This window comes from Symphodus melops (genome assembly GCF_947650265.1).
Source record: "Symphodus melops genome assembly, chromosome: 21".
Classification (NCBI taxonomy): domain Eukaryota; kingdom Metazoa; phylum Chordata; class Actinopteri; order Labriformes; family Labridae; genus Symphodus; species Symphodus melops.
In genome coordinates, this window is record NC_136711.1 from 19,837,682 (window position 1) to 19,859,715 (window position 22,034).

Sequence of the window (22,034 nt, forward strand, 5' to 3'; positions counted from 1 at the left end):
ATTCACTATTACAAAATGTGATTGTTGCCCAAGAAAAAAATCAAATGAATCATTCTCAATCCGCCAAAAAAAAAAAAAAAAGAATATATATATATATATATATATATATATATATATATATCACATGACAAAGAATAAAACATGATCAGTGTGAACGACGATGATTAGAAGGTCGATGAGTCAATGTTGACATGATGAACACAAGTTTCATTTTACAGATTTCAGGTTCACACACATTTCAGTCTTTGAGCTTAACTGATCCGGAGCGCCCTCTAGTGGTGAAGCAGAGTATTACTTTATTTTAAAAAAGCATAGAGCTGTTAAAAGGCAGATTTATACATGTAGAGATGAACACATCAGGAGATGTTATTTAAAGCAACAGGAAGGAAAGAAGAATAAATAAATTAAACAGCGGTTATAAAATGATTCCAATGATTGAAACGTTTATTAAACTTTAACATCGTTTTGCAAAACAACATGAGCTCCATCTCCTAAAACAGTTCTTTAACTCCGAATGAAACCAGATCAGGATGCAAAGGCTCCCCCCCTCTCTTCACATGTGTGACCCTAACAGGTACTTTGACTCTCCGGACTACGACCCTGGTCCTCCTCCGCTGGGGCTGACCTCCTGCAGGTGACCCGGGGGGTCTGGGTTCACCCCGGGGGGCTGCAGGCTTCCTCCCTGATCTCGCTTCGTCCACGAAAGACTCCACTCTGTGAAAGCTGGAGGAGAGCTCAGAGAGACGCTCCTTCAGGCTGTTGAACTCCTTGTAGAGGTCACCCAGAGCGTCTGACAGCGGCTGGATCCTGAGGGGTCAAAAAAAACAAATCATTTAGATGTGAAACTGCTCCAGGTCCTAAATCAGATCAGAGATGAGCTTTAAAGGAGGTCTCACCTGCCGTAGTCGGGCAGCACGGTGCTGTGGTCATGCAGCAGCAGATCTTTGACCTGCGTCATGATGGCGTATTTCCAGTTGTCTAAAACCAGCGTGAGGTTTGCACATCCTTTGTTGTTCCCTCTCTCTGCTGCAGGACAGTCAAACACACCCGATCAGCTCTTTATCCAAAACCATAAAACATATCCTGAGGTGTTTTTATTATTATTTTATTAATTACACCTTTACCGACCTTCGTTCCTGAAGTCCCACTCCGGGTTCTGTGAGGTTTTGTGTTTCTGAGCCGCACACAGACTCACCGACACAAAGAGCAAAACTCCTGCAGGATTCATCCTCGAACCTGCAGCTGGACACGAAACACACACACACACACACACACACACTTTAAATCATCATTATAAAACACTGAAACATGTTTAATATAGAACAACACAGTTAAACTAACCTGCAGTGACGCTCCGCAGTCTGACAATCCAGAGAGGAGAAGAAACTTTAAGTTAATAATCCGCAGATGAGGGAGGGTCTCCACTCCCATCTGAGTCTCTCTCTCTCTCTCTCCATCATTAATCAGGACTACACTTCAAAGGCAGAGCTGACCTCACTCTCTGGTTTCCATCAGCATGTTTTTCTTCATTTTCACTTGTAAAGGATGAAAACAACACGACAGATGTTTTTGAAGAACGCCGCTCTGAACGAGCTCAGAGAAATAAAATCTTAATCTATATCTGATCTCAGCCCTCAGACGTGTTTGAAGATTTAAGGTCATGTCCAAAACGTACACATTCCTGATATAGGCAACATCTGTTGAACATCTGCAGTGCTGAGGAGACACCCGACACTACCTGCTCTGAGCGTTTGTTAACGCTTGATTATGAAGGAAATCGAACCCCTCCCCCCAAAACCAGGTCTCAGAGCTCCTCTTCAACATGTGTGTGAAGTGTGTTGTTGTAAATCCACTCTGATCCTGTATTTGATCATGTCTATAAACCCCTCTATTTCAGCCCTGCTCAGAACAGGCTGTTTCTGTGTCTGTAGCTTTAAATATGTAAATGAGCTGTGTCTGACCACGCCCCCTCTCTGGAAGGGCTCGGGTGTACTCGCTGCTTTCTGGCTCCATGTCCTATTGTTTACGGTGAGAAGGCAGACTCAGAGGGCAGAACAAACACCTAGCTGTGGGAGTGTCACCCACCTGGGGGAGGGGCTACTGCCCTTTGTGATGTCATGAAGGGAACATCTCCAAACGGCCTGTTTGAGCAGGCAGAAGACTGAGAGGATGGACTTTTCTCATCATTGGGGGGGGGTTGGACCAGACACATACACAAAACACACACACACACACAGCGTTGCTCCAAAAAAGGAATTCTTTGCTGTTTTTGAGTTTTTTTTATTTTTGTTTCAAATCCAGGTCAACAGCATACAACTCCCAGAATCCTCAGTTAGCTCAGAGGAGAGCGAGGACCTGCTGGAACTCCAAGAGCATGCTTGCTCAGCAAACGGCCCCCGGATCAATAGAAAAGGAAAAAGGTCACTGGCGTCCGTTAGCATGACATCAGATTAATCGCTCTTGAGAATTCACACGAGGGGGGGGGAGGGGGGGGGGGGGGGGGGGGAATATTAAACGGCAAAAAAAAAAAAAGAAAAAACTTATTTTGAGCACTTTCAAACTAAAAGGTAAAAATCATTTCTCACTTCATCAACGGCATCAGTCGAGCTCTGCAGCACACGTCTCAGTCTGCCACTCGACCTCTGACCTCAAGAGGTCGGAGCAGTGTGAAACATCAGCCGGCCATCAAAGACCCGAGGACGTTAAGAGTGTGCGTCAGTCAGCAGCGAGCGAGCGCGCCGATCCTGAAACGTGGTGAAATCTCTGAACTCAAAGTTTTTTTAAGTTGAGAAAAACCTGCAAACGCGTTCAAGACACGCCGGAGCGTCTCGGTCACATGAATCAAAACCATCGGACAGATTTCCATCTGCTGTGCAGGTGATGCTTAAAAAAAAACAACACACTGTCAGAGCTGTGAAGCGCCGCCCTGGATGTGAATCACCATGGTTACGAGCGTCTCAAACTTAAACTCTTTGTTTTCACTCCTGCCAGACGTGACGACGCCGAGACGGTCGGACAGGAAGTGACGTTTCGGTCCCGACAGACAGATGAAAGATGAGCGACGTCTGCAGCGTGACCTCTGCTGACTGAGGACGTTAAAGGGTTAATCCCTTGCTCGGCTGAGATCATCAATGACTGTCAGAACCACAGGAAAGTTCTGGAGACGCTCGGAGACACTTTGAGGCTTCGACGTTGTTTTTCTTTAGTGTCACCTTCTTCTTCTTCTTCTTGGATTATATTGGCGGTCTACACGATGTCACGCTACTCCGACGTGTAAAGGGGGGGCGGCTGGCGAGTTCAAAGTCTACCGTACAGAACCAAACCGGACTTTACTGATCACGCTTTCACAGCACCAGTCGTTTTCTAGAAGCACCTCGCGAGCCGACGATAATGACCACGAAGCAGCTGCTACATATCCCGCCTGCTCCGGTTCAAAGCATCCGATCCTAAAGCTACCAAATCCAACAAACCGGGAGGAGCACGACGAGTCGACGGGACACGGGTCGAGCCGTCGCCGGAGGCTCGAGAGTCAAACCGACTCGGAAAGTAAAATTAATACTGAAAATACAAAGTGGACTCCGGAGCTCCTGAGAGGATTCCAGGTCGGAGATTTGAGCGATGATTGTACTTTGAAGGGCTCGTCGGAGAGAAGTCGAAACACCTGACTGAGTAGAATCCACGCTGAAGATTCAAAACGTTGAGGTGTCGCTACAATCAGATAAAAAAAAAAAGAAAAAAAGAAGCTTAATTAAATAACAGTGTCATTCCTCAAACATATTTATACACAGCAACATTTTCCAGAAGACGTGGTGAGAGTGAGAGAGGGGCACTGATGTGAGAGAACATCCAAACGTTTGAGTCTTTGCCGTCGTCCTGAGTCACAGCAGGAGTTATTTGAGGAAGGGGGGCGTTGATTATTCTAGGGTTGGGGGCGGAGCCTCAGCCAAAAGTGCTTTACCTTAACCGACCTCCCCGCAGACGAGTGGCTGTGAGGAAGGGTGCAGAAAAGAAAGAAATAACCAAGTCTGCTGAGATCTGATTTACTCATTCGTGTGGTGTAAACGAGTGCGTCCCTCCGACGCGCCGGGGACGACTGAGGACAAAAAAAAAAAAAAAAAAAAAAAAAAAAAGAAGGGCGTCCACGTCTCGCAGCTGGTCCTGGTGCAGTGATGTCGGGCTGGGCGGGGTCGAACCAGGGCGTGTGGGCGGGGCGGGGGTTTAACTGCGGGGCAGGCTGCACATCTCACAGTGCTCTGTGCCAGGCTGGTTCATGAAGGTGCAGTGCAGGCAGGACCACATGGCCGAGGAGGAGGCGGGGGCCGAGGGGCCCCCCATGGCCCCGTAACCCAGAGAGCTGGAGGGCTGTCCGCCCACCGTACCTGGAGGGACCAAACCAGATCACAGCGGGTAAGACCACCAGAAGGAACACAATGCGGCAGCAAATCAAATTTAAACGTCTGGCCCGGACAAGACGACGGTCGTCATGGTAACCACACAGGAGAAATGAATCGACGGGGTATTCACTACGTTGCACAGACTGAGAAAGGACGAGGCGAGGCAGACGGACTTACTGCACAGCTGCTCGATCGTGGCCCACTGCTCCGACTTCTTCCAGGTCTGAGCCAGATCCTCGTTAGAAGTCCTCACGGCGTCCAAGAGCAGCCCGATGCTGTCCTGCAGAAACAAAGAGAACGTCAGCGACGTCACACGGATCAGAACCACGCTGAACACACCATGTGGAACACAGACAAACATCCTTCATCCATCTAAGACGTTTCCAAACAGGAAACAGAGAGATGAAACATGCTCTCACTGATCAGCAGCTCCAGACGGGAGAAAGCACGCGGTCCCGTTCACTCACCCTTAGAGGCATGACTTCGTTGGTGACGAGGAAGAGGAGCAGGTGGAAGTCTGACACGATGTCCAGGAATGCCGTGGAGGTGCACTGGGACAAGTATGTGGCTAAACTGTGGAAGTCCTGCAGACACGGGACAAACAGGAAGAGAGTCAGAGCACGCACGTCTCAGACCTCCGAGGCGGCGTCAAAGTGTTTGGAGCAGCAGGAAGCTCGTACCTGCGTCTCTCCCAGGATGTCGCGGTTCTCGATGGGGAAGCGCTGCGTGGAACAGAAGGTGTACTGGGGGTCTTTTGGAAACGTGGTGGTTATCTGCACGAGACGAGAGAAAGCGACGGATTCAGTCAGAGTGTGTAGAAAAAGAAAAAAAAAATGCAGAGGAAGCCGGGTGTCACTCACATCGATGATCAGATACTCCACGGGGAGAGGCCGGGCCAGAAACGTGATGTCATTCCCAAATTTGTCTTTGTCCTTTTTGGACGGAAGGAGACAAAGACGTGGTCAGGATCTAACTCGTGTTTGTCATGCACGCTCGAGTGACGGCTCGTCCTCACCTTGTAGAAGACGTCGGGGACGTACTGCTCGGGACACGACTCCTTCACGTAGCCCAGCTCCGGAGCGTCTTTGCAGGGCAGTAGGCACTCGTCTCGTACCAAAGCCATGCACTGATTGGACACCTGATACCCCTCAAAGTGTACCTGGTTATCTGGACCGCCTGAAGACACACACACAGACAGACAGTTTATTCATCACCAGCCAGCGTGGAGCAGAGCCCCGCCCACAACCCCTCGCCATCTAACCACCCGACGCATACGTGTTGCCTTTTGATGCTCTGCAGGAGAGAGAGACGTCGGTTAGATCTCACAATGATCACACGTTTGAACTCGGCCTGGTGCCGGTCTCAGATGGGGCGGACTTATTCGCTGCGACCTTTCCGGCGTTACGGTCTGAGTGAGGGACGCGCCCGCTGCACACAAGACGAGGATTTCTCTGTCTGTCTCGCCCGGCCTCGGTCTCGACCCCTGAATAACTGGGCCTCAGAGCACTCTGGTCTCAGGCCTCACAGCACTCTGGTCTCAGGTCTCAGGTCTCAGGCCTCTGGTCTCTGGTCTTGGTTAGTGTGGTCTGGCACCGAGCCTCGACCTTTGAACCCCTTTCAGCCTCACAAATGAAAATCGATTTGCAGCCCGACTTTGCTCTCTGCACGTTGGAAAGTGAAACAGATGGACTTCAGGCTGTTGGCATAACACGTGTTGCCATGACGACATCAGCCTCGGCTGCCTCATTAATGCAAATAACAGGAGGGTGAGGTCACGTTTGTGCTCTTCTTGAACACATGTACGAATGCTGGTCGGGGGGCCGGGGGGGGGGGGGGGGGGGGGGGGCACATCTACATCTAAAAACACATCCACATCCTGAGCTGCACTTAAAGACACACTGTGAACTGTGAACACACACGTACCCGTCGCCACCACTGTCACAAATTTGGAGCCGAACTGGCCGTCTCGAGAGAGCCTGCAGGGGTTCGAGTGATGATTCTGGAAGTATCCTGCCGTGATGCACTCCTCGGCGCTCAGATAGTGCGATTCCTAACAAGAGGTGGAGACGTTAGAAACGTGCGTGAGCAGCAGAGACGAAAACGCTTCAGTCTGAAGTAACAAGCGTGCTCACGTGGTTTCTGGTGTAGCGGACAGTTCCTATCCTCGTGTCCTCAGAGAGCAGGTCTGTAAAGATCCAGCCCACCTGGAGACCGGAGGGAAGAAAAGTGTTCAAACGTTCCCACCCAAAGAAAAGGAAACAGAATTCATCACACACAGGAAAGGTCAGCTGACCTTGCACAGGCCCAGTTTGGCAGCGATTTCATCCACAGCTGCGGCTTTGGGATCGTCCACCAGCTCCAGGCTGTTCTGCGTGGCGTTCTGAAACACAGCATGGACACGTTGAACATCTGAACAAAGTTACTGTGAGTTATTATCAAACAGGCTGGAGGATGCCATGCGTCACCTGTGGAGGCTCGTAGATGGCGGCCACCTCGGCCCGGATGCCCAGAGGGATGTCCGTGTGCTCGGTGTACTTGCCGTACAAGTAGCCCATCCTCTGACTGCCCGTCTTCCTCCAGAAGTCCAGGAAGCGGTCGGCGATGGTGTGGTTCTCAAACATGATGTTGTCCACGTGTCTGTATTTCTGGAAAAAGAAGAGCGGAGCCTCGAGTCATGCAGGTTTATTTCTTTAATCACGGAGCAGCGAGAAGGGCTCCACGCGGACACGGACCGGGGGGGTTTCACCTCGCAGACGGACTCTTCCTTTAAATCAACGACGGGAAAAGAAAGCATTGACCGGAGTCGATTTAAAATCTGGAGTCCGCCAAGAGGGGGAAACACTTTGAGGCCGCGACCTTCAAAAAGTGTCGGCGAGATCCAAACCCATTTGGAGCGCTCCAGCAGAGGTGTTGAATGAGGACAGAGGAACCCACCTGTCTGTTCAGTGTGATGGCACTGGGCTGACACTTGGTGCAGATCCCCTCAGGCCAGGGGGGGTGGCCCTCGCAGCCGGACTTAATTTTACAGCTGATGTTCTCCAAAGCTGCAAACTTCCCTCTGCAGGAGAAGAAAACGAGAAAAAAAAAACCTCAGAACTCACACAAATACATACATCTAGAGTCGGTGCAGAGACGTCAGAGTTCCTCACTTATCGGCTCCACCGGTCAGCTTGCGAATGTACGCGTGGAATGACATGTGCTTTACTGGTGGGTCGAGGTGATTCAGGTAGTCTTCGTCAAAAGGCTGCAGTGAGGAAGGAGAGGTTAAAGTCTGACTCATCCTCACTTAGGATGCATTCAAGGAATCAAACAAAAGATTGGGTTTTCCTACCTCTAATGGTACACAGTGCACGCATTTTCCAAGGGCACCATGGCGACATCTGCAACGAGAAGAGAATCATCAGCCGTCTGTCATATCTCACTTTAAAGTCTGCAGTGAGTCATCTTCTTACAGTTGTGGATCTTTGTTCCTGTAGATCTTGCCGTCTTGCTTGGCCAGATACTGATCGATCTCGTCCTCCTGGACCTGGGGCGCTGAGAAGGAGCGGGGGATCATGGAGGAGGACGAGGAGGAGGACGAGATGGATGGTAGTGATGAAGAGGAGTGCGGGGTGGCTGTGTCCATCACCTCTGCAGAGGAGGAGGAGGAGGACGAGGCCCCTGACGGGTACAGATACAGCATGTCGCCATGCCTGCGATGGAGAACAGAGGATGAAACTGAAGGAAAGCGTCTTCACTGGATTCACTCACTGTGGGTCGGAGCTGCAGACGGGACTTACTTGATCTTTAGCAGACTCAAAGTTTTGTTCTGGGAAAGGATCTCTCCGGTCTTGTTGCGATTCAGGTAAATAGAAAACCCGTTGGAACTGAACCCAAACTCTTTGCCCACCTGAGACACAAATAACAGGGAAGTGATTAGAGCGGGACACAGAACCGGATCAACCAACCAAAAAAAAGACTAAGCAGGAAATCCACCAGTAAAGGTTAAAGGTCACATGAGGCTGCTGTGACCATCAGTCAGTCCATTCACACGACAGACAGCCGGAGCAACGTGGTGCCGGAGGACACATCTGACGTGGATACTGAAGCTGGGGATCGAACCCGCGACCTTCCAGTTGAGCATCGACTGACTCTAACCTCTGAGCCACAGCCACCCCTGTGGTAGCTGGCTTGTCGGCGGGGGTGGGGCCTAACTTCAGACACTAAATATTTAAGACACGTCAGACACGGTGAGATGAAGAGGAGGAAAGCGGATCTCATGCGGCCCCAAACCATCGGGCTTTAATCCGAACGGAGCATCCTGAACTCTTGCTAAACTATAAAATGGCTGCAGGAAACCCTGGTGCGATGAACTTCCAGGTTCCAGCGTCTCTTGTATCAGTAGTATGTGCTCTGCTCTGGAAAACTGCAGCTCCACACCTACGACTGAAAAGACTCGAGTGTAAAAAGCGTCACCTGTTAAATAAGATCCAGTCAAGCCGACAAAGCAGATTAGCTCAGATCCTCTTGGCACCAGAGGAAGTCAAAGCAAAGCGGGCTGTGTCAGAGCGGGCTGTGTCAGAGCTCTCTGAGCCCGGCACACGAGCCCAGTCTCCCACACCGCTCCTCTCCCTCGAGCTCGCTGTCTGTCCCCGTCTGCATTTCATCACTCGAGGTGTACTTCAACTGTGCTGGATTGATCCTGTGACGTCTAACCATGCAGTGAAGACGCACGTACGCCTCTGACAGTGAGACATATTGTCAGTGTGCACTGGAGGATGTCTAATGTCACTTTGAGCTCCTTTTATTCTGTCTCAGCAGCAGAATAAAAAAACAACACTTGAGGGCTCAGACTGTCGCTGCACCGTCCTCCTCACAGCCAAGCTTTTCTATTTCAACCGTAGCTGGCTGCACGTCAGCACACACTGGAAACGACTCATTGATCTGCAGGCTCCACCATCCTGCCTCGATGTATTTTTAATGAGGAGCTGCTGCAGAGCTCTGCTGGAAGACGAGGTTTATTTTAGGCTTTTAATGAGGCAAAAGGATGTCTGAGTGCTCGAGTATGACTCGACGACGGCTGGAGCCAAACTGATGCTCGATTACTAACTGGATGTGCTTTTCTCTCCAGGGCCGGGCTCGGAAACAGACTGGGTGAGCAGCAGAGGTGAAATCAAATGTAGGTGATCAACGCTCATCCAGGGCTGGCGGGGAATCATGGGAGTGATTCTCTCTGCTGCCACAGGAACAAATTTAATAAGAAAAGTCTTTTTTCCAGGGAGCCGAGCGCCTGGGTTCAAATCCAACCCTGTGGCTCTGTTCCTCTCTCTCTGACTCTATCCTTTTCTCTTCGGAATAAAAAGCCCAAAAAGTGCAATCAAACAGTCTTAATCTGACGCATATAAAGTCTCCTCTGTTTGTTTGACCCTCGCATCTTTAGAAGCCACCAATAAGACGACCTGTAAATTTAAAGGACCACAGCATCTTTACCTATCCCTCCAGCTTTGGATTTAAGTCATTATGACCCGAAATCTATCGTTTTTATTGATTTTGATATTTTGTTGACTACTGAAGTGAAGTATTGTGTCGTTTGGATCACAGAATGAAAGTCAGGCTCACTTTGACGACCTCCATTTTAAAGTGATTGGACTTGTTTGGGTACATCAGCCGTTCCCAAAGTCGGTCGAGACCTTTCGATGTTGCAAGCCACAAAAAGGCGCAGCTAAGGGGGCAGTACGGGTCCCAAGTCTCTGAAACCCTTATCCTGGGGGGGGGGGGGGGGGGGTGTCACAACCTGGAAAGGTCTGAAAACCCCTGTTTGTGTGTTCAGCAAAAAATAATCCCAGGAAGTTTTAGAAGATCAGATGTGTGAGCACTGGCAGCATCAGAAACGTCAAACGGCTTTTCTGAACCCTGACTTGAAGTTTGAAACACGTTACCTTCTTCAGAAATGCAGACGCCGTCTCCCTCTTGGTGGAAGCGATTTTCCTCATCCCATCTGGGGATTGCACCCTGACGATCTAACAAAGACAAAAAAAAAAACACAAACTGAAGTCAGTGCTCAGGTAGCTACGAGATGCCTCATCGTAACCGAATGAGTGGAGGAAACTGAAAGAAGCATCTAATGACGCTTTGAGAATATGACTGAAGAGGCAGAGATGTTTGTAAGAGCAGGAATGCAGCGTCACCTGTTGTGATGTCATCGTCATCACCTGTTGACTTTCATTGAATCTTTATTCTTCTTTAATTGTTTTCCTTTATGGCTTTAAATCTGCCTGTTTTGATCTTTTTGATTCCTGTGTGAGGTGGCCGTTTGTCAAAGACAACTAAACGTGGTCATGGTTAACAAAGCGGACCAGGGATTCGAACCTTGACACCTTTAAAATCGATTCTTAACTGCCTCACGGTCAATCTTTATATCCCTAGCCCTTGAGCAAGGCACCGAACCCTCACCCACTCTGGTGCGCTCCCTGATTGTGCATGTGTGTGAGAAGCATGTTCCTAAATAACAGGGTGTAAACTAGAATTTCCCTCAAGGATTAATAAATAATAAAAATACTACATTGATTCTATAAAGCACTTCTCTAAATACCAAAAGGCGCTTTGACAAAATAAACAAACAACAACCAATAAATAAAACATTAACTATCAATGTAAGGGGGAGGATGGGAGTTAGTGATTTAGGTGATGTTGAAGAGAAGAGTTTTTAAAGATTTCTTGAAGGTGGTTCATGTCAGGGAGTCTCAAATAAAACTAAATAAAACAGAATAGTTCTTATCAGCCTTAATGCCTCCCTGTGATTACACAGATAAACACAAACAAATACATAATTGATGAACCAGCTCATGTTTGGCCTGACTGATCATGTGGGTCATTATAAACATCTGTTTAAGTGTTATAGAAACCCAGTTATCTAAATTAAATGTGAGCCATGACAGTGACCCCCTTCTTCTTCTCCTCTTCTATTTATTACAGTTTCAGGATGTTGTGACAGCAATGACACTGCAGAAAAGTAAAGTCAGCTTTAGCTTCATTATTCAAAGTGTTGTCAAACTCTGAAGGTTTTTTTAAATAGCTGCTTAAATGTGAAACAACAAAAACATCGACTTAATCCGTCACAGCTAAAAAAAAAGAGAGGTTTAAATCAAGTCAACAAAACATCACTTTAATATTAAATCTACTTCCGTTAAATGTTCATTCAGAATAATCCAGCTCATGTTCGGATCATGACCTGGATATTTATTTATTTTATTTGTGCCGGTTAATCAGCTCTTCCGTTAGCCGAGGATGCCTCTTTTTATTCGGATCAGTTTAGCTAAGATTAGCCGGTTAGCTCGACAGGCCGCTACGATGCTAACGTTAGCTGCTAATTCTGCTGCCTCATCACTCCGGACTTCAGCTAACGATGCTAGCTGACGTTAGCCGCGTCGACCCCCGTTAAAAGAACCGGGCTGTATACTCACTAGAATGTCGTCCATGACGCTCCGGGGAGTCTGCTGCCTGTAGAGACCTCTGTGTGCAGAGACACACGCACCAATTAAAAAAAAACACAATAATAACAATTCACGTAGCTTTGGAAAACTGCCTGTCAACGAAACTCCATCCCACAACTCAAACACCGGGTGTTGCAGACATTAGTGACCGGTCGCCTTCCCACCGGTCCCACACCAAACCGAACACGGCAGAAACAAACTATTAAAACAAAAGGTTCCGCTTAAAATCAAAGTGTCACTTTTGACAAATAAACAAAGTAATAAAAGTAAAGAAGAATACAGACAGACAGAGAGACAGACAGACAGACAGACAGAGAGACAGACAGACAGACAGAGAGAGAGAGAGAGAGACAGACAGACAGACAGACAGACAGACAGACAGACAGACAGACAGACAGACAGATAGATAGATAGATGGATAGATGATAGATAGATAGATAGATAGATGGATAGATGATAGATAGATAGATAGATAGATAGATAGATAGATAGATGATAGATAGATAGACAGACAGATAGATAGATAGATAGATGATAGATAGATAGATAGATAGATAGATAGATAGATAGATAGATAGATGATAGATAGATAGATAGATGGATAGATGATAGATAGATAGATAGATAGATGGATGGATGGATGGATGGATGGATGGATGGATGGATGGATGGATGGATGGATGGATGGATGGATAGATAGATAGATAGATAGATAGATAGATAGATAGATAGATAGATAGATAGATACTCGTTCAGCTTTACTTCTGTAGAAAAAACACAAATCATCTTCTATTTCCTCTTTTTATATTTTATTTTTCACTCATCCTGTAGAGAGGACAGCGCTCCATTACACACCAGTTAGAAAACCAGTACACTGAAACATCCATCTGCCATCTGTTACTGGGAACATAAACTTCAGATGAATCCAGCAGTAAATTGAGATTTTTACATAAATCTAAAAAAAAAGGAACAATACCTTAAAGATGAATTTACAAAAGATTTATACAAGTGTGATTAAGAAAATAAAAACTTCAATCTCTGGATCAGAACAGAATAAAAATTTTCTGACAGACGTAATAGAAGTGAGATAATGATCAAATCAAAAATGTTGAACAATGAATTATGGATGAAAGATAGGATTAAATAAAAACGTCAACAAGATGAGAACAGAAGAGTGAAAACGTGTGTTAACCACAGGGTCACATATTGCTGTGTTAAAGTTTAGGAGATGGAATGGACACCTGACCTATGCAAAACGTTTCAGAGCTCCCCCTGCTGGACAGCTGCAGTATCACAAACCTGCCACATTTTAGTTTCTATGACAAGAAAAGACCTTAACTCTCTGCTGAGTCTACGAACATCTCTCCACACATCAGACTTTCAGGTAATGATGGAAGACACTTTATGGACATGATCTTTTGTCTTTTATGAATGTTGTTGCTGCCATGTCCAGCTGCTGTCCACTCTCTACAGAATCAGTTCTTTTAAAGTCTCGGAGGTGGTTAAAGAGACCCTCAGAGCACATGAAGAGGGAACCCAACCTCTGCACGGGTTCGTCACTTAAACTCAACGTGAGGCTTTCTCTGCTTACGTACTGTATGTTGTAAAAGATGGAAGAAGAGAAAAGAAGAGAAGAGGAAAAAGACGCTGATAGCTCGAAGTAAGTGTGCAGATGAAAACCAAAGATCCTAAAAATTAGCAGATTTTTTTTTTTTTTATGTGAAAATGCAGAATCAGAAGAAAGATCCAGAGACAATGACAGGATGAAATTTTTTTTGGAGATGTTTTAGCATTTTTTTTTTCCTCTTTTTTTTTTGTTTGTTACATTTTATGGTGGTAATTTGTTTCTGCGTTTTGTTTTGTTTTTCGATTTGAAGCCGAGAGGTGAGGCCCGAGGCAGATGGTGTGAAGCGTCGGGAGGTGGCCTGTCATCCTCGGAGGATCGGGAAAGGGCTCAGATGATGCCGTACTGAGCCAGCTCGTGCAGCTCCAGGTGATTGAAGGCCTCCCAGGGGCAGATGACCGTGATGTCTGCAGAAACACAAACACGTTATAATGCCAGTCAGACTCCTGCAGAGCTGAGAGTAAATTAAAACACATTCAAGATGTGAACTCACCTGTGCCTAAGCCCTCCATCCCCGGGATATCATCACCAAAACTGCAAAGGACAAAACAAGGTCACTCAACATTTGTGACCTTTCATAGGACACCTTGGAGGTCAAACTGTGCGCTCTTTAAGGCATACCCCTGGATTCCCTTCTTAGGAGGCTTGCTCTTGAACTGGCGGGTCTGCCTCTGCTTAAACTTGGGTGGGCCCTTGCGTGGGGTGGCGGGGCCTCCCGTGACACGGGTGGCCGATTTGATCTCAATCTTGTGAGGCTCAAGATTCATTTTGAGCGGTCGTTATGACAGAAGCGTCGAGCCTTAAAAGATGCCTCTCTGGTGAAGTCTGTATATTTCAGAAAAGGAGAAAAGAAATGAAGTGAGGCATGTCAAAGAGATGTGATGTTAGAGACACTTCAAACAGAAGAGGTTTGTCTTATTCTCTTTAAATGTAAGGGACCAATCAGAGAGCTGCTCTCTTCCTCTGTGATCATGAAGGAAACAACAATGCAGCAGCCAGTATGTCCTCCTTCTAACTTTAGATTCTGCTCCTGAATGCTCTGGATCTGATTGGACCAGAGAAGGTAGGCGGGGCTTTGAAATTCAGTTGTTGTCCCGTGATGACAGAAGATGGAGAGTACAGTAGAGTTCATTCATTTCATGTTTCAGCCTCGGTCACCTCTGGCTGACGTCACAGATCTTAATCCTTCTTACTGATCTGACGAGCATCAGGATGGATGTACACTCATATTTCTCTCTGATTGACCACCTGGCCACCTGTGCAGTGAGAACGACCCAGATTTCCCATAATCCCCGGCTCAAGATAATAAATTCTCCCCGTCCAGGTGTAATCTCGTTAGAACAAGGACAACAGATCTGCTGAGCATGCAGTGAGGGTCTCAGTCATCAATCCAATCAGACAAAGACAAAGACGGTGTTACAGTCGCAGCCTGTCAATCAAATCCTCCGTTTCCTCACATTAGACAACAAACCTCTGCATGACTTCGTACAACTTTCTTTTGTTGACCTACCAGTCACATGACACCATTTACTGATGATCATATTTGTAACTAACTAATTTGAAACTAATGTCTTGTGTCCTGCCTGTCTGTATACTGCTACTGGATGCCTGGAATTTCCCTCAGGATCAATAAAGTATCTATCTATCTATCTATCTATCTATCCTTTATCTTTGAAATGCTTTCTTTGTTTTGGATGCTCAAAAGTTCCATTTTATTCATTTTCTTGTGGTATTAGTCAATTTAAAATTTCATGATGTGAAAAATAAACCTCATTAGAGTTGACCGTCTTTCCCACAGTTTGGGATCTGAGTAGATGTGGGATCATTTTATCTGAAATATGAGCAAATTAAGATGCATCGTTTCCTCTCACTTCCATGGATCTCCAGAATGACAGCATCAAGATTAAAATAAAAAACCATCACATCGCTGACCTCTACGATATGAACTTCAAAGTATCTCACTAACAGCAGCGCTGTTGGTAAGTGTAGGTGCGTGTGTGTAGGTGTGTGTGTGGGTGAGTGTAGGTGTGTGTGTGTGTGTGGGTGAGTGTAGGTGTGTGTGTGATGTAGCAGAGGATCTACTCACCAGCTGATGGGTGAAGGACGGCCAGACGAGTGGAGGAAATAAACGCGAAGCTCACTGTGAGGGCCAGCGGCGGTTTACATCATCTCTTATAAAGTGAACCAAAGCTCCGCCCCCTCTGCTCTGACGTCACAGTTTACAGGTACAGGCTCAACGAAGGTCACGGTTTAGGGATGACTAACATCTCTTGTGTTGTTTACACGGCGAATTCTTTATGAAGGTACTTTGTTTGGCAGAATTTGGGACCTTGAACGCATCACTGCACTCTGTGAGATGCGTTGGCTGGTCTCATGAACGCATCCTTATTTATAACGCAATGTTAACCTGCTTCCAGCATGTGTGTGCACTTGAGTTCAGATCACAGGAGTCTCCTGGAATCTGCTGGAGGAGGATTGGGGTCTTGAAGAGCTGCATGGTCCTTTTTAAAAAGGTACACTGAAGGTGTTGAACGATGCAGTTTCACAGATGGAGGAATAACAACCACAGAGATGTATACCACTGATGCAAACATATCACCCTGTCTCTGGATTTCCCTGCGCGACGTGCTCAGGTGAAGCTTCAAGTTACGTTTGTGAATATGTCACACAACATGTGAGGAGACGGAATGACGTCACTGTGCCGAGTCAGTGAGATCCGGCTCAGACTGCTGGGGGACGTCAAACACACACACGAGGTCTGGAGGGAGAAACTCCAAACGAAGTCCGAGTGGAAAATTCCACATCAGGAACTTTCTGGAAGTTTGAAGGGACTTTAAGTAAAGAGTCGAGGAGCAGTTTTTGGGTATATCTGGCGCCCTCTAGTGGCCATTCACTGCACTGAACATACACCAAGAGACAAATGGTTTGTACCATTTTGGAGACAGACTTTTATTTATCTCGCAAAAAAAATCTGAAATACATAAAAGAACACTGTTAGAATCTAACAAGGATCAGTCACATAAAAATATACTTTAACCGCTCAGTTCAAACTGATAAATAAAAGAAATGTGATAAAGTGCTTTAAAATGAATGGACTCACACAGAATATGACGAACACATGCTAAAACACCTCAAACCCCTGCAGCCTGTCCCGACACTCGTACACTCCATGTGTGTGTTTAAGCAACTCAAGGTTTATTACCGTGATTTAAGATGTGCATACTTTCCTTCACGCCTTCAAATAAATAAGTGATGGACGACACTTCCATGACTTTTAAAAAGTCATCAGTGGTTTATTTTTTCAAGAGTCTAATCTCCATCTTCAGATAGGTTTTCAGGTTCTCATCCAGGACGTTCTCCTCGATAGCAGCGAGCGCCCGCTCCCCTCCGTCCGTGTAGTACTCCAGCAGCTGATCTGCATGTTCGATCCACACGCAGTTATGACAGCCACTCATGCAGCAGTGAGTGGGAGCAGGCGGGGGACCCTGCTCTGGAGTCCACGTGGAGGGGACGCGGCTCGGTTCTGGCTCAGTGCACTCAGCCGAGTCGGTGAGTGTGGCAGCAGGAGGAGGAGGAGGAGGCGAATCTGTTCGCGTAGAGAGGCAGCGAACAGTCCCCGGTTGTGGGCGTGGCCTCCATGACTGCAGGGGGCAGCGATGGAGCGGATGTCTCAGGTTCAGCAGGGAGAGGATGCACAGCTGGAAAAACACGTGATGATGTGGTTAAAAATTCAACTTTAGGAACACTTCTCGTTTCATCGGCCACAACTTCTGATCAAGTTTGCGTCCTTGTAGGAAAAGCTCACAGAGACCCCAAAACAGGACTTGATTAAAGTCCAGGGTGGCACATATTCAATACTTTCATCCTTTTTAATGCAACGTGACTTAAAACAATCAAACCTGTTGTGATGATGATGAGATTAGTGAGAGGGATGGGTTATTTGAAAATGGTCTACACCCCATCATACTTAGGTGCTGTAGGTTTTAATGTCAATAATTCTAAATGTGTAATGTATGGGTTATTCACAGACGACGTCATCAACAGAGATAAAGTTATTATTTACCAGCTCATGGTTTGCATTTACTCTGTTTATAAGAATATCATTTGTTACCTCAGGAGGAGGAAAACCATGGAGCTGAAAAACAACAGTCCATTACCCTGGAACCTTTTAAATATTTCATACCGTCTCTTTTTTCTTTGGGCCTTATTGAGGTGGTAGGTAATGTAAATGTTTAGTTATAAATATATAACACATCCATTTTCACGTCAAGTTAAACTGTGTGTCAGACTAACTCTGTTTAGTTTAGTTTACAACCTGCAGGCTAAATTAAACTCCAAACAGGGACCACGTTGTCTCTGTGACCTCTGGTGTTACGGTTAAAATCGCGACCGTGTTATCTGATGTCTTTGAGGATTTAAAGACAGGAAATGTCTCAGTGAAAGCCTCTTTATGTCATTTTTACTTTTTAACCACAATGCCGAAACTAATCATCAGACATGTCTGTCTTGAAAAGTAAATATTAGGACAGCAGTTACAAATATTCGTCCTGAGGATCTTTCAAACACACGACGATCAAACGATGCTCAACATCTATGAAGAATTAAACGGAAATAAATCCAACTTCATGGTAACTTTTTGTTGTTTAGTTCATTAAACACAATGATGTAGAGTCTGAAAATACCTCCAACACATTGTCAAAGAGAGAGAGAGAGAGTGAAAGTGGAGCTGTGAGCTCTGCTCAGTGTTTAAAATGACGCCATGTTTGTTTCTTTACCTTTCTTAAAGACAGCGACGTCCTCAGACTCAGAGACAACATCCTCCAGGACCCGCAGAGTCCAGCTCCGTGTCTGCGGGGTCACATCTCTCTTTTAATATCGATAAATAATCACATTATTTATTTCCACCTTGGAGGTTGTGTTACACTGTTCTGCTCACCAGTTGCGTCACTTCCGGAATTTGTCAACTCTGACCTGTAAACAGACGCGCTGATTGGATGACAGAAAAATAACTCGACCAATCAAAAATAAGGTGTTTATCTTTATTCAACATTTAAACATTTTCCATATTAATCAAAGCAGCATATTTAATGATGTATGAACATAAAATAAAATAAACAATTTAAATAAATTACATTAAAATCAAATGAAATCAAATGTGCAATTTAAGAGAGTTTTCAATGCACTGATTTTTTTCAAACTTTTCCAAAGAGTCAGAAAAGATGTATAAATGTTACACCATTTGGAGTAATAAAAATATAATGTACATTTTAAATGTTAAATTAAACAGGCTGCAATTCTGATCTCTGTCCACTAGGTGTCAGTGTTGAACGTGCGTAAAGATGAAGGCAGTGATCCAACACAGTTATCTCACAGCCATAAGATACAACAAGTGTCACGCCCTTTAGGTGAGAGGATGAATGCAGTATCGATGATAATAATAATCATGATAATCATCTTTCAGGGTGTAAAAGAGAATAAATACTGATCACCCATTAAAGTCACTTCAGACAGATGATACACTCAAAGACTTGTTTAGTTTCTGCTGTGTTCAGGGCATCTTTGTGTTTGTTCTTGAACGTGGAACTTCACCCATGTCAATGTCGACACCATATTCTCTGAAAATATTTGATTCAAAGGTCATTTTACTAAATCACTCCCCTGCTACTGAAGCATAATGATGTTGACCATGCCACCTTACACTTCAGTCGTCATGTAACCAGAGCAGAAACTATTATTAAAGGCTCTAAAAAGCTGCTTTTACTGACCTAGATGACTGTCAGCACGACTCAGCTCAACAGCTCTTTTCTCTCTCAGAGTAAACCCTCTTTTGATGTCGTTTTTCTCCGTGAGTTTTGTTAAACTCTTCCGTACTGTTCTCTGCCAATCTCTGAACTATTTGACCCGTTCACTGAAGTGTGAGGAGATTTGTGTGTGTGTGTGTGTGTGTGTGTGTGTGCTGGTACACAGAGAAGGAGTGTGATTCTGAGGTCCCCTTAGACCTCAATGTTTGCAAGCCACCTCCATGGTAACCCGGCGTGGAAACAGAGCAGCTGCTCAGCCTGGCATGAGATACCAGGTGTGTGGTGGGGCATGTTGTCTCACCGGAGGCCCCCGATCACAAAGACACTTTATTCCAAGGAGAGGTTTGGTCACGCTGCATAGAAACTCCGAGCTTTTATTTGAAACACATAAAGGCTGCCGATATCATCCTGAAAGGACGATGGGCTGTGAATAGCAGCGGACGGACTGTGATGGAAGCTGTGTGCACAGGGAGGAGAGCGAACACACACACACACACACACACATCACTGTTTAAACAGCCTCAGTGATTCAGTGTCACTCCTGCTGGGATAATGGTTGAATCAGTATGATAATAAAGGGTTATCACGAGGCGTGCTCGATGGTTCATATTTCACATTAAGTGCAACAAAGAGAACAGATTAGACTCGTGGGATGACATAATGATGTTGACTCTTTGAAGCTGTTCGGGCGGAGCAGCATCCTCAAACTTAGAAGTCGACCTCTCATGACCCTTTTGATCCCAGTTTTAAACATACAGAGCAACAATGCTGCTGAATTTCATCTGGTTTGATTTGATAAACCATACGTGTCATCCGTATATTCATATTTATGTGTTTCTGTCTGAACGTGCACGAGGACACGAGAGAAAAACAAAAACGAAGAATGTGCACCTTAATGCAAAACGCTCAATAAGTAGACGAGAGGATCCGAATCATTGCACACAAGTTCATGAGTGAAGTCACAGTGAAGACGATCTGGAGACGCTCTGCATGTGTAGGTCAGCTCAGAGAATCTCTCTGAGTATGTCAGGTATGTGAGCACACACACACACACACACACACACACACACACACACACGCCCCTCTGCTGGCTGAGCTTTCTCTCAACACCTTCTCCTTTGGAAATGGTGGAGACTCCGGCAGGCGTTTCCTGAGGGGCCCTGTGCTCGCAGATTAAGTAAGGCCACATGACAAACACTTGAAGGAAAGGAGCTCAGAGGGGGAACTGAAAACTATTTTTGATAAAGTTTGATGCTTTTGAACAATTCCCACGACCCCGAGGTCCCTGAAGTCCAGCTTTAGGACTTCCATGGCTGCTCAGAGAATTCCCGGAGGTCTTGGAAAAGTTTGGTTTAAACATTGGAGGGTTTTGGGGTTTTTTTTGGGGGGGGGGGGGGTTGTTGGTTCATGCGCCCCATGTACAGAAGCTAAAGTTTTTAAGGGTGGACTGCCTGGGTTCGGATCCCGCATGTCAATTGTGGGGATTATTGTATGGGGGGGGGGGGGGGGTATCTATCTATCTATCTATCTATCTATCTATCTATCTATCTATCTATCTATCTAATCCCTCGCTCTCTCCGGATTCTGTCTCTGCTGGTTTCTGTTTTGGAGCAGAGAATAAAAATAAATAAATAAAATCTGGGCTAAAAGAAAGTACAAGTGCTTGATATTCGCTGCCTTGTTTTTGAGTCAAAATAGACACCATCCGTCTCCGCTCCTCGAGGAGCCGACGAGCCCGTGTTGCTCTGTATGAATAACTTCATCTTCACCAGGATCTCAAGGTTTCAGTGGGGACCGCTCTTTGTTCTCTGAGGCTTTATGATGCATCAAAGATGAATAAATATGATTTATGATCAGAAAAAGGAGGCAGAGTTTTGCTCTCCGTTCACTGATCACCTGCAAACACAAACAGGCTTCACACTGACGTGTTGAACATTCTGCATCGCTGTGCTGACCCGCTTTATATGGGAAAGACTTCTCCGGAATGCAATCCCAAACACAGTCTGGAGAAGCATCTATGCAAAGTATGTCCTCTCTGACCTTGTGAACATGTTAAAGGAGGATTTCCCTCCCAGCGGAGGGGTCGTGCATGTTTGTGTTATCGGGCGTCGTGTTACCAACCTCTGATACAGTTTTTTTTTAATAACTGCAGCTGTGTCAACAGGCTGAGCAAACAGCTTACCTCCACTCCTTCAAACAGGAAAGAGTAAATGTTCCCTGTTTCACTGCACACACTTTAATAAGGATTCAGCCTGCAGTTATAAACTCTGACAGGCCGTGCTGAAGGGACAGCTGGCTAGTTTTTTAAAGTGTGCTTGTGTCAGTAGCACAGTGTAGAGAGATGGCGCTCAGCGTGGCCCCTGCTGGCCCTTTAAAGAGGTATAGCAGCGAGGCGTTCAGGTGCTCGGATGTCCTTCCCCCGCTCACAGCAGCAGCTTTGTCCCGAGCGCACAAAGACTTCACTGTCCGTATCACTCGTCCAATATGACGCACACTCCAGACTCCGACCTGTCACAATTGGCAGGAATGTGTTTGATTGTTCCAGAAAGAGGAAAAGCGAGTTGACTGAAAACAGTTATATTTTATTCCTGCGTAAAAACAAACACAAAATGAAATGATGACCTTGTATGGACAGTTCCTCTCTACTTAAACATATTGTCCGTGTACATTATATGATATCTCTGTATTTCCAGCAGCTGATGCTTTAAATGATCATAACGCAGCAGAAAGGATTCGACCTGTG

The 22,034-nt window shown here is 45.9% G+C and overlaps 4 protein-coding genes and 1 long non-coding RNA gene across 5 annotated transcripts in view; 1 reads left to right on the top strand and 4 right to left on the bottom strand.

Annotated features, from left to right (window-relative positions):
* LOC306817093 overlaps positions 1 to 3,498 on the top strand; it is a 160,747-nt gene extending 157,249 nt beyond the window's left edge. Inside the window, exon 6 of the long non-coding RNA XR_013777973.1 lies at positions 3,489 to 3,498. This is a non-coding gene — a long non-coding RNA (uncharacterized lncRNA). The remainder of the gene's footprint in view (positions 1 to 3,488) is intronic.
* LOC306842201 (uncharacterized protein) lies at positions 492 to 1,267 on the bottom strand (the record flags this gene model as incomplete). Its single annotated transcript, XM_079372326.1, has 3 exons — positions 1,129 to 1,267; positions 897 to 1,026; positions 492 to 807 (listed from the first exon to the last, which is right to left on the bottom strand). Exons 1-3 carry the CDS (start codon positions 1,226 to 1,228, stop codon positions 492 to 494), a joined length of 546 nt encoding a protein of 181 aa, XP_079228452.1. The 5' UTR covers positions 1,229 to 1,267.
* A 263-nt stretch (positions 3,499 to 3,761) lies between the features above and the next one.
* On the bottom strand, positions 3,762 to 12,052 carry nploc4 (NPL4 homolog, ubiquitin recognition factor). Its single transcript, XM_079333661.1, has 17 exons — positions 11,837 to 12,052; positions 10,313 to 10,393; positions 8,174 to 8,283; positions 7,847 to 8,086; positions 7,726 to 7,774; positions 7,544 to 7,638; positions 7,329 to 7,452; positions 6,860 to 7,039; positions 6,688 to 6,774; positions 6,527 to 6,598; positions 6,318 to 6,444; positions 5,410 to 5,570; positions 5,255 to 5,326; positions 5,075 to 5,167; positions 4,862 to 4,978; positions 4,572 to 4,674; positions 3,762 to 4,379 (listed from the first exon to the last, which is right to left on the bottom strand). Exons 1-17 carry the CDS (start codon positions 11,849 to 11,851, stop codon positions 4,219 to 4,221), a joined length of 1,887 nt encoding a protein of 628 aa, XP_079189787.1. The 5' UTR covers positions 11,852 to 12,052; the 3' UTR covers positions 3,762 to 4,218.
* A 613-nt stretch (positions 12,053 to 12,665) lies between these two features.
* On the bottom strand, positions 12,666 to 15,940 carry pde6gb (phosphodiesterase 6G, cGMP-specific, rod, gamma, paralog b). The gene is made up of 4 exons (XM_079334212.1): positions 15,577 to 15,940; positions 14,112 to 14,315; positions 13,984 to 14,024; positions 12,666 to 13,897 (listed from the first exon to the last, which is right to left on the bottom strand). The coding sequence occupies exons 2-4, from the start codon at positions 14,255 to 14,257 to the stop codon at positions 13,821 to 13,823; spliced, it is 264 nt and encodes an 87-aa protein (XP_079190338.1). The 5' UTR covers positions 14,258 to 14,315; positions 15,577 to 15,940; the 3' UTR covers positions 12,666 to 13,820.
* A 474-nt stretch (positions 15,941 to 16,414) lies between these two features.
* Positions 16,415 to 18,468, bottom strand: oxld1 (oxidoreductase-like domain containing 1). Its single transcript, XM_079372742.1, has 2 exons — positions 18,266 to 18,468; positions 16,415 to 17,188 (listed from the first exon to the last, which is right to left on the bottom strand). Exons 1-2 carry the CDS (start codon positions 18,305 to 18,307, stop codon positions 16,784 to 16,786), a joined length of 447 nt encoding a protein of 148 aa, XP_079228868.1. The 5' UTR covers positions 18,308 to 18,468; the 3' UTR covers positions 16,415 to 16,783.
* Between the last annotated feature and the right edge of the window lie 3,566 nt (positions 18,469 to 22,034).

Bases quoted from the DNA above. Each gene is read 5' to 3' on its own strand.
- pde6gb (XM_079334212.1), bottom strand. From the start codon at position 14,257: ATGAATCTTGAGCCTCACAAGATTGAGATCAAATCGGCCACCCGTGTC. The intron at 14,025-14,111 runs GTATGCCTTAAA...TGTCCTTTGCAG, and splicing joins CCTAAGAAGGGAATCCAGGG to TTTTGGTGATGATATCCCGG. The intron at 13,898-13,983 runs GTGAGTTCACAT...GTGTTTCTGCAG, and splicing joins GATGGAGGGCTTAGGCACAG to ACATCACGGTCATCTGCCCC.
- oxld1 (XM_079372742.1), bottom strand. From the start codon at position 18,307: ATGTTGTCTCTGAGTCTGAGGACGTCGCTGTCTTTAAGAAAG. The intron at 17,189-18,265 runs GTAAAGAAACAA...GTGTTTTTCCAG, and splicing joins CGTCGCTGTCTTTAAGAAAG to CTGTGCATCCTCTCCCTGCT.
- nploc4 (XM_079333661.1), bottom strand. The intron at 7,775-7,846 runs GTAAGAAGATGA...TTCTCGTTGCAG, and splicing joins AGGAACAAAGATCCACAACT to ATGTCGCCATGGTGCCCTTG. The intron at 4,979-5,074 runs GTACGAGCTTCC...CCGTGTCTGCAG, and splicing joins ACATCCTGGGAGAGACGCAG to GACTTCCACAGTTTAGCCAC.